The 13,177-nt window shown below is 38.6% G+C and overlaps 1 protein-coding gene across 7 annotated transcripts in view; it reads left to right on the forward strand.

Moving 5' to 3' along the window:
- Positions 1-13,177, forward strand: part of LOC127850563 (mitochondrial glutamate carrier 1-like) — a 31,612-nt gene that overhangs the window by 16,857 nt on the left and 1,578 nt on the right. For 5 of the 7 annotated variants that reach the window (XM_052383686.1, XM_052383687.1, XM_052383690.1 and 2 more), the window contains 5 exons: positions 7,385-7,440; positions 8,637-8,727; positions 9,287-9,405; positions 11,017-11,207; positions 12,145-12,247. In XM_052383686.1, coding sequence (XP_052239646.1) covers positions 7,385-7,440; positions 8,637-8,727; positions 9,287-9,405; positions 11,017-11,207; positions 12,145-12,247 — 560 coding nt within the window. Of the gene's footprint in view, positions 1-627; positions 1,652-7,384; positions 7,441-8,636; positions 8,728-9,286; positions 9,406-11,016; positions 11,208-12,144; positions 12,248-13,177 lie in introns of those variants that run through there. The other 2 variants (XM_052383689.1, XM_052383688.1) reach the window with 2 other exon arrangements.

Genomic DNA, 13,177 nt, shown 5'->3' on the forward strand with positions numbered 1-13,177 from the left:
CTCAGTACAAAAGACTGTTAATGGTTATTTATGTTTGTCTGTGTGTTTGTACAACAACCTGTTTAATTATCTGTTAATCATTAGTGGTCTTGTTTTGAACACCATATGACCTAGGTTTGAAGTTGGCGATATATGGTTGGAACAAATTTATAAATATTATACATACAACCCCCATATACACTTATTTATACATCATTTTTATGTACCTAATAGCCCCGTCACACCAGACTGGGGTCCTTACGGCGACCTAATACTGTGTTTCTTGAAATTTCTGGTTGTTGTAGTAAGAACGCCTATGACTTTTTCGGTAAAAATGCTGTTTTTCGCTGCCCGTCACACCAGCGTCCTGGTTTATGGCGTTCTGCGCGTCCACGGCGTCCTTAATACGTCCCTCGCTACCTTACCGCGTTCGTACTGCGTCTTTACGGGGACCAAAGCCAATCATACGGCGTCTGAGCGGCGTCCTTGGCATTCTTACTGCGATCTTATTGCGACCATGGCGTCCCCGCAGCGATGGTACGGTGACTTCACGGCGACCACAGGGCCACCATACTGGTAGTATAAAAGGCCGGATTTTTTTTGGAGAAATTTCTTTTCTTTTTTCCAATCGTCGATGCGTGCAGAGAAAAAAATCAATAATGCCAAGAAATAAGACGCATGGGTGGGGTAAACTCCAAAATGTAGCTAGTCCTTCACCATCTCCGGAGAGGGTTTCGGACACCGACACTCAGTCTGTTGCTAGCAGCATGCACCAAGCTGACAGCCCTGTTAAATTGAAAACAAAGTAATCTAGCGACCAGAAGCGATTTATCATCAGAAGGAGAAGAGGTAATGGTAGAGTGGCTGCAGGAGCATCCCATTTTGTACAACAAAAAACTCTTCGTACAAAGACAAGGCCAAGAAGGACGCTCTTTGGAACGAGCAAGCTGTGCTCCTGGAAAAGGACGTCAGTATTCTCTATGTGTGGTATCGGTCCATTCGAACTAGGCTCTGGAGAGCGGACGGAACGCGATTTGTGGGTACTTGAGAACTTTAAATTCTTAAAGTCCCATATCCATGGGGTCCAACCACGAACTGTTGTGAGCGTAAGTACCACTTTTGTTATTTTCTAACTTGCATTTGCATTTTAATAATAGTACCAGACATAAAATTTACTGCATTTACATGTATTTATACTATAGTTTCAATGTTTGTATGTCAAAAAGGATAAAATTCTACATGCTATATAAGACAAGTGATTTCAAATTCATAACTTTCTATAAGTAAACACTCATTTTTATCTTCATTGAAATGTCAATGATTATTCTCCACCATAAAGTTGCATACGTATATCTAATATATTATACAATTTCATTTATTTGCAGTTGAAGGCAAAGCTCGCATACCAAGGGTTGACCCAGGGTGATGATTACCTGGAACTTGCGAATCCAGATGAAATCCAGGGACCATCTACCTCTATAACAAATGCCGACGAGCCTACAATCCTTGATGCCAGACCCAAACGCTCAAGAGTCTCACAAGAAGAAGAACATTTGTTAAACGCGTTGGACGAGAAAGGTCGCCAGTAAATTGAGCTGCAGGAAAAGTTGCTGGAAATGGTCAAGCCACCTTCTGCACCTAACGAGCAAGATACCTTCGGTGATTGGGTAAAGTATGTGATGGTTGACCTTTGCCCATCGTTGTGGCGCCAATTCCAACAGGAGCAAACTAGCCTCCTGTATAAGTACATTATATGGAATATTTATGGTTTGACATAATCAAATGTAAACTAATCAAATGACATAATCCATATTTATCTAAAGTAGTTTAGATATAAAAAAGATACCCAAAGACAGTTGATGTTTTATTTAATTTCTAGCCTATATGCTTAATATGCTTGTAAACATTTTTATCAGACCTGTATATATTATAGTATCGAGTACTATCTCTAATAATACATATTGTAAGCATGAACATACATGTATAGTGATAACAGTTTATATATTCCAATTGATTACTTCTCTAAATGTTAGCAGTCTACATATTCCAATTGATTACCACTCTTTATGATAACAGTCTTTGTACACATGTGTTCCAACTAATTATAACTCTTAATGATAACAGTCTGCGTTTTCCAACTGATTACTTTTCTTGATTATATCATTGAACGTATTCAAATTGATTACAACTCTTTATAACAGTCCAAGTATTCCAAATGGTTACAACTTTAAATCATACTGTCCTGCCAGGGCACTGATCCTGCTTCTGAATTGAAATACAACTTTAAATACTCGCGTTGCTTCTTTGCTGCAGTGCTGTCCCTGTTTGGGCCAAGTGCACGTTCCATGTCCACCATGTTAGCATTGATCCACCATGCTCCCAGGACTATGTCATTGTTGACGTCCTCGTGGTCAACAACTGCATTGTGCAATGTTGGAAATTGCATCCTCAATAGGTTATGAAGGCAAACACAAGCTTCAACAATAACACATGCTGTTTCGGGTAATTGCTGCATCGTACTTAAAAGAACTTGCCAGCGCTGGGCAAGAATACCGAACGCATTTTCAACAATATTTTTCTGCCACGAGAAATGCGATAGTTGTAGATGCGCTGCTCCTTTGTAAGGTTTCGAGCCGAAAAAGGTTTCATCATGTAAGTTCGGAGACAGAACGCATCATCGCCAAGAAGAAAGTATGGCGTGTCTTGGTCGTCATTTGGAAGACGTGATAGTGGTGGTAAACCTATAGATCCATTAGAAAGGCACTCCTTTAGCTCCGAGTTGTTGTAGATCATGGTGTCCGACGACATGTATCCATCTCCCCCACATCTATCCAAAGGAATTTATAATCGGCATCAACTAATGCCATCAACACAATAGAGAAGAACCCCTTGTAGTTGTGGAAAAGGCTTCCACTACTAGGGTGCTTTCTAATTGCAATATGCTTTCCATCTAAAGCACCACACTCGTGAGGGACGTTCCAGCAGCGCTCAAAGTTGGTCGCCACTGTTAGCCATTCTTCAGGCGTTGTAGGACACTAAATTACCTCATCTTTGTATTCGTCGACGATGGCTTGGCACACATCCTTCACTACAAGGGACAGTGTATTGGCCTGAAGTCGAAAGTCAAACTTCATACTGGTATACAGATCGCCAGTCGCCAGATGGTGTAGGGTTGCTGCCAATTTTGTTCCCGGATCGATAGCTTTTCTGTTGTTTGTATCTTGCTTGGAAATGCGGTGGCGAAGCCTTATAAGCAGCTCGTCAAACATTTCTGGTGGAACCCTCAAGAAATTTTGTAATGAAGCTGGGTCCTCTTGTCTTAACTCAGGCATTAGACGATTGAAGTGTCCGAACTGATCCCTCCAAATATCTCCTAACCAAGGTCTAACCCGGCATCGCCTCCGCCTGGCCTGCCTTCTTCTTCTCACTACGCCTAATACCACCTGCTGTTAGTGAAGTATCTGTTGCTGCTGAAGATTTAGAATCTGTTGTGCAATAAGTAAATTATTCATTTTCTCAGAAGGGCGCTGTTAAACATCAAGAAAAAAAGATTACTTTATATAGGCATTGATATGGTCGCCCTTAAGACACACTGGGGTCGCAGTAGGAAGGCACTAGTCATAGTTGGGTCGCAATAGACGCTGTAATGACGCAATGAAGTCGCAGTAAGGACACCATAGTCGTTCTGAGGACGCAATAGATGTACAAAGGACGTACTAAAGTTGCAACAAGGTCGCCATACGGTCGCCTTGCAGTCAATGATCATTTTCTTGAACATGTTCAAAGTAGTCGCCGTAGGCTCGCGTCCTGAGCAATTTTCGGCGACCTCACTGTGTTCTCTTGGGTCCTTACGGCGTCCCTCCAGCGTCTATGGTGTCCTCACTGCGACCTGGGTCGCCGTACGCCGTAAGGACGCATTAAGGACGCCAGTCCGGTGTGACGGGGGTATAACCAATTAATTTATGCAACAAAGCAGTCACGTCTTTCTTAATATTTTCCAAAATAGTGTTGATAAAAAGAAATGAAAATCGAGACTGTTGAAAAGGCACTATTGATAATATATAAGGCATTAAAAGTACATTTGTATGCATATGTGCCTACATACACTTACTATAGGCCTCTACAAAGCAAAGAAATTGCAACAAAATGGCTGAAAAAGACTTATAAAGTCACTGCCCACAAAGTCACTGCCCACATAACGTTTCCTGGTCTTCCTCAGATGGTATCCATGTTTTCCCAACATGGTCATTAAAAACGCAAATTTCTCCACAATAAATAGTTTTCTGGAGAAACCCTGCTGAGAGGTTATGGCAGACATGTGAAAGTTTGTATAAATCCTTTAATTATTGTAGTGGCTTGCAAATTAAAGCTGTTTTTCTCCCCTAAATGCCTGAACATGGCCCGTTTTGCCCGTTCTTCTACTTCAGGGTGCCACATTTCGCTCATATTTTAAGACAATTTGTCAGGATTTTTTCTACATGTAGGCCAATACCTTTGTTATCAATGTTAATACTCAGTTGTTTTAAATTGGACTTTTATTTTATTTTATTTTTTCCAATTTACTTACCCTATGTAAGTTCATGCCAAAATACACAGCACTGTACCCTATGGTATTGCACGACTCAAGAGGTATCAGGTTTCCTGGGGTGTTCATACTAAGTGTTTCAAGCTTTTTCATCAATTTAACCTAATGACATAGTTTTTGACCCATCATAGTCCTTTTTTTTAAATCTAAGCTGAGATATTACTTGGAAAAATGTTTGGACTAAAATGTGTGATGATGGGGTAATAAATATGGCCTCTTGTGTGTTAGCTAGCTGTTTTGAAGGGTTGACTTAGTGACCAAGTTTGTTTGTGTCATTACACCGAGTTCTGAAGATTATATGCAATTACAATCAATGTTCTTACAGTTTCATAAAGTTTGAGAAATTAATGTGTTCTCTAGAGTGTTCATAAGCTTTTTCTGTTTTTTGACCAAGTTACGTAGTTTTGAGGACCAGATGACTCAGCTTTAAACTTGACCAAGATATGTCTGGGAAAAATGTTCAGACATAAAGTTTCATGAAGATTTAGCAATCAAGTGTGGTTAGTATGGTGTTAACAATTATGTTTTGATGTCATTTGACCCAGTGACTATGCTTTTGACACTACAAGAGGGGGTAATCACATGACAAACAAGATGTTGACGTCCATGCAGAAACAGGTATTTTTCACTGTTTTATACCCTTTATTACTGTAATAATTGGTTAAATGCCGCTCATGTTTGAGCCATATGAGCAAGGAAGTGATAAGCATTTTTTTTGTATTAATATTGCTCTTTATCTCGCCTTTACTCGCCAAGGTTTTCTACGCGGGAGCTGTAATTTTGTGACCCACTTAGAAATTTTGCTGCAAGTAAAGTTGAGATATGAATTGAATATTAATATTATATACAGTGTACTGACAACTGACATTTCCTGTTAAACGCGAATGCAATAAGGCTGTATCGAATGCATCGACTTTGTTTAGGTATAATAGTGTTGATTAGCGCTTATTGTTAACAACTTTATTACCCATTGTGTGTATTGTGTTTTTCAGGGGTGTTGCAGATTATACAGCCAACACGCGGCGAATCCGGATTTAAGACAATACCATAAAACGCAATTAAAATATGATGATGTGTGATCAACACCTGACTGAAATATATTCTGCGCTTTTATTACAAATTAATAAAGAACATATTGATTTGTGTTTGGTTGTCCGTGATTGTAATGGAAAAAGACTAAATGGCAATTGGCTTCGTTGTTTAAAACACTCGTTAACGGTTATTCAGTCCCACTTATCTGCTGATCATAACAAAGAACGTGTCAATGACATAAAATAATAAGGGACAGTTACTATCACCTGAAATAACAAACTTGTTAATTGGCATATGCCAAACAAGGCCCACCTCCTGCAAGTGACTACCAAGTGTCACCCCTCTTTCCCCAGCATAATTTTTTCGCAACCGCGTATTACATTTATTACAAACATTACAAACAAATCGGACGCTTTTTTTTTCCAAAACCAGAAATGGACGAATTAAAGTGCTGACGAAATAGTCATTTTTTTAAAAAGGACGAAATTTCGTGCTGATGAAAATATATGGTTTCATGGTAAATGCTTATCACTTTTTTGCCAATATGGCTGTCAAGTGAGCATCATTTTAAAAAGTAAATGAAGTAATTATTAAAGGGTATAAACCAGCGAAAAATACCTGTCTCGCACATCTTCATCTTGTTTGTCCTGTGATTACCCCCTCTGACTATATGGCAAAGTTTTGAAATAGGCGGATGTATCATAAGAACAATGTTCAGACCAAGTTTCATACTTAAGCAATGCATATCGCTTCTAGAGTCTTTGCCAGCTGTTTCTATAATTTGAACTAGTAACCTAGTTTTAAATCACTCATGACCAAGTTTACAACTCAAACAAGATATCATTAGGAAAATTTGTTTGGACCAAGTTTCATGATAATCATGAAGATTGGGCATTAAATACAGCCTCTATAGTCGTCTCAAGGAAATGTTGGGAATGGAAAACAAACACGAAACAGAAAGCAAATACAAAAGCTCACAATGAGCATGTTGTGCTCAGGTGAGCTAAACATTCAATGGTGACATTATTTCAGAAGTATTTATTTCAACAAGCAATTTTTCAACTGACCTTTTAATGACTATTGCATGACCAGCAATATAAGTGTCTGTTACTCAAGAACATTGATAAATATGGTGTACAGCATAAGATTGTCCGGGTGCCGTTTGTCCAGATACCGCATAAGATGACACACATTGAAATGTCTGTCTGTCAGTCTGTCAGTTTGTCCGTCAAACTTTTCTGGATCCTGCGATAACTTTACAAGTTCTTAATATTTTTTCATGAAACTTGAAACATGGATAGATGGCAACATGGACATTATGCACTTCATTTCATTTAGTTCCTACGTCAAAAATTCTGGTTGCTATGGCAACAAATAGACTAGAAATACTGCTGAAAATGGTTGTTTTCTGGATCCTAAGATAACTTTTAAAGTTCTTCATATTTTTTTCATTAAACTTGAAACATGGATAGATGGCAATATGGACATTATGCATGTCATTTCATTTTGTTCCTACATCAAAAATTCTGGTTGCTATGGCAAAAAAAAAATTCTGACAATGGTGGAATTTCTGACAATGGTGGAGCCGGTAGGGGACCATATTGCTTGGCAATCTCTTGTTATGGAATATTTCCTTTAAAGGAAGTCATTCTCAGGGAAATCGTGTTTAGGCAGAAAGTGTTGTTCCTTATTAGCCTGTGCAGCCTGCGGTTTTCCCAGAGCGCGGCTCAATTAAACTTGATAATCTGTGGATGCCAACAAATATACTGTTTTAATTTTATTTTCCAGGATCGACTGCGCAAGTAAAACGTTAAAAAATGAAGGCTTCTTTGGAATGTACAGAGGTATAATGTTACAGTTAGTTACAAACTTATTTATGCGGTCATACTAAATATTAAAACTTTCCTTGAGTCCGTCCTTAAAAATTGGTCTGAATTGGATGACATAACCGATAGGGATGTTGGTAGTTAGATTCATCAATAAGTCTTTTTTTTAATGATTTATGTTGTTATTTTGGGGGCAATGTCATGAGATGACGCCTAGAATAGTCACGTTCAGTAGACATCGTCATTTATATTGTTGTTTATTATTGTCAGTTATATTTAATTACTGCTACCAGTATGTAAAACAATATTTCAAACATTGCGATGTGATCTTTTTATTTAAATGAGTCACGTTCTGGAAAACTGGGCATCATGCATGAGCGTAAAGTGTTATCCCAAATTAGCAGTCCGCACAGGATAATCCGGGACGACACTTTCCGCCTTAACTAGATATTTTGCTAAGAAGAGACTTTCTTTAAACAGAAAATATCATAAAAGCGGAAATTGTCGTCCCTGATTAGCCTGTGCGGACTGCTAATTTGGGATAACACTTTACGCTCATGCATGATGCCCATTTTTCTCAGATCGCGTCTCAAATAGACATATGCAGTTTAAAGATGTTCATTTAAATTTAAATACAGGACATTTTTACCACGTTCATTTATTGCAGATATAAATAGCAATAAACTATTTGGCTGTGCTCTGTGAAAAGGGGGGTTTACTTCATGTGCATAAAGTGCCTCCCCTGAATAGCCAGTGCAGTCTGCACAGGCTAATCAGGGACAACACTTCTGCCTAAACTGGATTTTTGCTAAGGCGAGACTTTCTTGAAATGAAAAATATCATAAAAGCAGAAAGTGTCGTTCCTGATTAGCCATGTTAGCCTGTGGGGAATTACATGCATTAAACACCCTTTTCACAGAGCATAATTCATTGGTATTACCTTTGTAAGGATTAATCATGTTGAATTAAATATCAACAAAAACAAATCCAATCATTTTATTTATGTTCTAAATTTAATTAAACTTGATTCATTTTGAATATGAGCACCTGGAAATTTCAAATATGTACGACTTCAAAGAATAAACACAATCAGAAATATTGATTATCTGATGGTTTCACCTAAGATAATCCTAAGTTAACCTCTTACTTTGGATTGTTTAAAAATATTGGCCATGCTCCCTGATGCTTCTTGACCGGTATGTCATAATTTGCAGGGTCTGGAGTGAATCTTCTCCTCATAACACCAGAGAAGGTCATCAAACTGGTGGGAAATGACTTCTTCCGTCACATACTGAAGAATGACAAGTGAGATATGGGTTTTTTGTGTTTTCATTACATTTAACCCATTTATGCCTAGCGTCTAGAAAAAAAACCTTGGCATTGAAACAGCGTAGACCCAGATGAAACACGGCATGATGTGGCGTCTCATCAGGGTCTGCGCTGTTTGCTTTAAGGAATTTCTGTAAGAAATATTCTAAATATACTAGACATACCTAATTTTGGAAAAAAAATGATCTAATTTAGAAGGATGGGAAAGTACACTAGGAATAAATGGGTTAATGTATTACTGTGTTTAAGTCATTTAGTTTTAAAAGTCAATTATAGTATAGAAATGCTTACATTAAGCTTGCAAACAGTATGTAACTGGTGGCAGGGTCAGGTGTTGTCTCAGATCTTATATTTGTGCTGTGTTTGAGGAATCAGTTGACACTGCCCCGAGTGGCAGGGGAAAGGGCAGGCCTCTTTAAGATTCTATAAATTAGTTATGTTTATTAACCAGTTGATACTTCCACGTTTTTTAACCCATATAACCAAGATTTGATCTTGGCCTACAAAGTGTCCTATATATGCATTATGTTTACAGGAACAAGTTAACACTGCCCAGGGAGGTGTTGGCAGGGGGAGGGGCGGGCCTCTTTCAGATCGTTGCCACCACACCCATGGAGCTTCTCAAGATACAGCTGCAGGATGCTGGCAGGAGTGGTGTGTAACCTTATGTGGGATTTTATCTTTTATGCTTTCGACATCTGCACTTATATTTGCAAAGTTCCTTAAATAAAACTTCAACTGTTTCATGATATGTCAGTTTACATATTATTTTGGTTGATAAAAGATGAAAATTTTAAACATGTACAAGCCAAATTGCCTAATTAAATTCATTCTTATCAAAATTTTTATGTCCCCCACTATAGTAGTGGGGGACATATTGTTTTTGCCCTGTCTGTTGGTCTGTTGGTCTGTCTGTTTGCGCCAACTTTAGCATTTTGCAATAACTTTTGCTATATTGAAGATAGCAACTTCATATTTGGCATGCATGTGTATCTCATGAAGCTGCACATTTTGAGTGGTGAAAGGTCAAGGTCATCCTTCAAGGTCAGAGGTCAAATATATGTGGCCAAAATCGCTCATTTTATGAATACTTTTGCAATATTGAAGATAGCAACTTGATATTTGGCATGCATGTGTATCTCATGGAGCTGCACATTTTGAGTGGTGAAAGGTCAAGGTCAAGGTCATCCTTCAAGGTCAGAGGTCAAATATATGTGGCCCAAATGGCATATTTTATAAATACTTTTGCAATATTGAAGATAGCAACTTGATATTTGGCATGCATGTGCATCTTATGGAGCTGCACCTTTTGAGTGGTGAAAGGTCAAGGTCATCCTTCAAGGTCAGAGGTCAAATATATGTGGCCCAAATCGCTTATTTTATGAATACTTTTGCAATATTGAAGATAGCAACTTGATATTTGGAATGCATGTGTATCTCATGGAGCTGCACATTTTGAGTGGTGAAAGGTCAAGGTCAAGGTCATCCTTCACAAGGTCAAGGTCATCCTACAAGGTCAAACATCATATAGGGGGACATTGTGTTTCACAAACACATCTTGTTAATCCAGACATTCTCAGATTTAAGGTACTTTAAAACATTTACTCCTATAGGTGTTTGGGTGGGCGTTTGTGTGTGCAGAAATTGCTTGTCCTACTTGCAACGTTATTCATGCAGAAATGATTTTGAAATAAATTTGCACTTTTGAAAGCTAAAGCAAGACAATGGGTTGCATGCAAAAACATATTGCTGCTGTAAGGTCACGGTCACACTGGACTCTTGTAAGTTTATGGATATTCTCGGAAGGTGAAGGTTTTTGTTGGCATCTGGTTTGTAACTTCTTTTGTCACACAACACTCATTTCTTTAGAGGGCGACACAAAATTAAAATGGAGATTCCATGTCCTGAGGACACATTTCTAGATAAATCTAAATAAATATCTTAATGCCGCAGTGTTATTTGGTGGACAAGATTGTCCTTCTTATTAATTTTAGCCTAATTCTGATAAAACTGGGCCTAATGCATGTGCGTTAAGTGTCGTCCCATATTAGCTGTGCGGCCGGTACAAGCAAATCAAGGATGACAATTTCTGCTTACGCTGGCTTTTGTTTAGATTTTTCCTTCAAACAAGAAAATACGACAAAAGCGTAAATTGTCGTCCCTGAATAGCCTGTGCACACTGCACAAGCTAATCTTTGACAATACTTTATGCCCTTGCACTAAGCCCAGTTTACCCATAACGCAGCCCATAATGTTTGCTTCCAGCCTCAGTGGACAAGACAGCTGGAGCAGAAGGAGCGGTTAAACCCCAAAAACTTTCCGCCACAAAGATTGCCCTGGACCTTTTCAGAGAGAAAGGCATTTTGGGCATCTACAAGGGTTTCCGGGCAACCATGCTCAGGGATGTGACCTTCTCTGCCATGTATTTTCCTCTGTTTGCCCATCTTAATGCTATGGTGAGTATAAGCTTTTATGACCTCAGTATCTACATATGCCATGAGGCATATAGCAATTGGCCTGTCTGTTTGTTCTTAAGTTCTTCAATCCTTTACTATTTCAACCAAGATGAGAAGTTTTTAAAAACATAAATAATTAAAAGGAGAACTTTTACTGCCTTGCTTTATTGATGCTTGACTTGATGATATCTTTGAAGACTGCCAACACTTCCTTATCACATGACCTTATTTGACCTCGGTAATGACCGAGAGTCGGACGCAGACTTATTCCTATGCGCCAAGGGAAATCAGAACTGTCCAGGCTTCCACTGTGGGCAAGCATTGGGTTAGGCTTCGAATTTTCAGGGTTGAATGTGAAATAAGGTTTGCATTCTTAGATCCTTATGTATATTGTTATGCCCCCAAGGATTACCTTAATGGGAATTTCGAGTGTGTTGAGTTTTGGCAGAATTATGGCCCTGGTTTTCAACTGTACTAGCATAGTCCTAAAATGTATTGTTTTTAACTTTTCTTTAACATCTTGTCAGATTTCGTTTATATTTTTGCAGTTGACCTTCATGTGTAGATAATTTTAAAGACATGAATTTTGGCAGGAACCAGTTTTGGCAAAGATATGGCCCTTATATTGTTTTCGACTTTTGAATTTATAGTCCCAAAATAACATGTTTTCAACTATTGTATTGCTACGGGCTAGATCTTGTTGAAACTCTCACAGTCGAATGATCTAAATGTGTACATGATTGTATAGAAAAGACTTTTGGTTGTGACTGGTTTTGCTGAATTGTAGCCCCTGCCTTTTAACGGCAAGAGTAAAGGGTTAATGGAACAAGGCTGACAAAGACCTTAAGGTTATTTTGTTATTAATCACCTTTGTGAGTAGCTCTAGTTTGTATCAAATAAGAACCATGCTGCATTTTATTCATGTGTACCTTTGTAGGGCAAGAGACGTGAAGGCAGTGATCAGGCAGTGTTCTATCACTCGTTCATATCAGGCCTATCAGCCGGATGTGTGGCATCCTTCAGTGTAACCCCATTTGACGGTAGGTCAAAAAATGGAGCCTGAGACTGGGAAAACTGGGCTTAATGCATGTGTGTAACGTGTCGTCCAAGTCTAGCCTGTGCTTTCTGCACAGGCTAATCAGAGAAAACTTTTTCTGCCTACACTGGATTTTGGTTTAGAAGAGACTTCCTTTAAACGAAAATTTCCATAAGAACGGAAAGTGTTGTCCCCTATTAGCCTGTGCGAATAGCACGCTAATCTGAGAAGATGTTTTATGCATTTGTATTAAGCACAGTTTTCTAAGAACGAGGCTTAAATAATGTAGCCTGTGACATGAATTGTTTCTGTGAAATGGTAATAGATTGCTATATTACTTAGATTATGAGTAAACATAATGTTTTAAAGAGTTATCCAAGAGTTTAAATAGTTCAATAAATAATGATTTTCAGAATTTCCAAATGTATTTTGCACAAGAAAGTTACTATTATGCCCCCCTTCAAAGAAGAGGGGGTATATTGTTTTTCACATGTTGGTCGGTCAGTCTGTCCGTCCACGAAATGATTTCCGGATGATAACTCAAAAATGCTTAGGCCTAGGATCATGAAACTTCATAGGTACATTGAACATGACTGGCAGATGACCCCTATTGATTGTCAGGTCACTAGGTCAAAGGTCAAGGTCACAGTGACTCGAAACAGTAAATGGTTTCTGGATGATAACTCAAGAACGCGTAGGCCTAGGATCATGAAACTTCATAAGTAAATTGATCTTGACTGGCAGATGACCCCTATTGATTTTAAGGTCACTAGGTCAAAGGTCAAGGTGAGGGCACAGTGACTCGAAACAGTAAAATGGTTTCCGGATGATAACTCAAGAACACTTAGGCCTAGGATCATGAAATTTCATAGGTACACTGATCATGACTGGCAGATGACCCCTATTGATTTTCAAGTCACTAGGTCAAAGGTCA

The sequence above is a fragment of the Dreissena polymorpha genome, chromosome 11 (genome assembly GCF_020536995.1).
Source record: "Dreissena polymorpha isolate Duluth1 chromosome 11, UMN_Dpol_1.0, whole genome shotgun sequence".
NCBI classification, from domain to species: Eukaryota; Metazoa; Mollusca; class Bivalvia; order Myida; family Dreissenidae; genus Dreissena; species Dreissena polymorpha.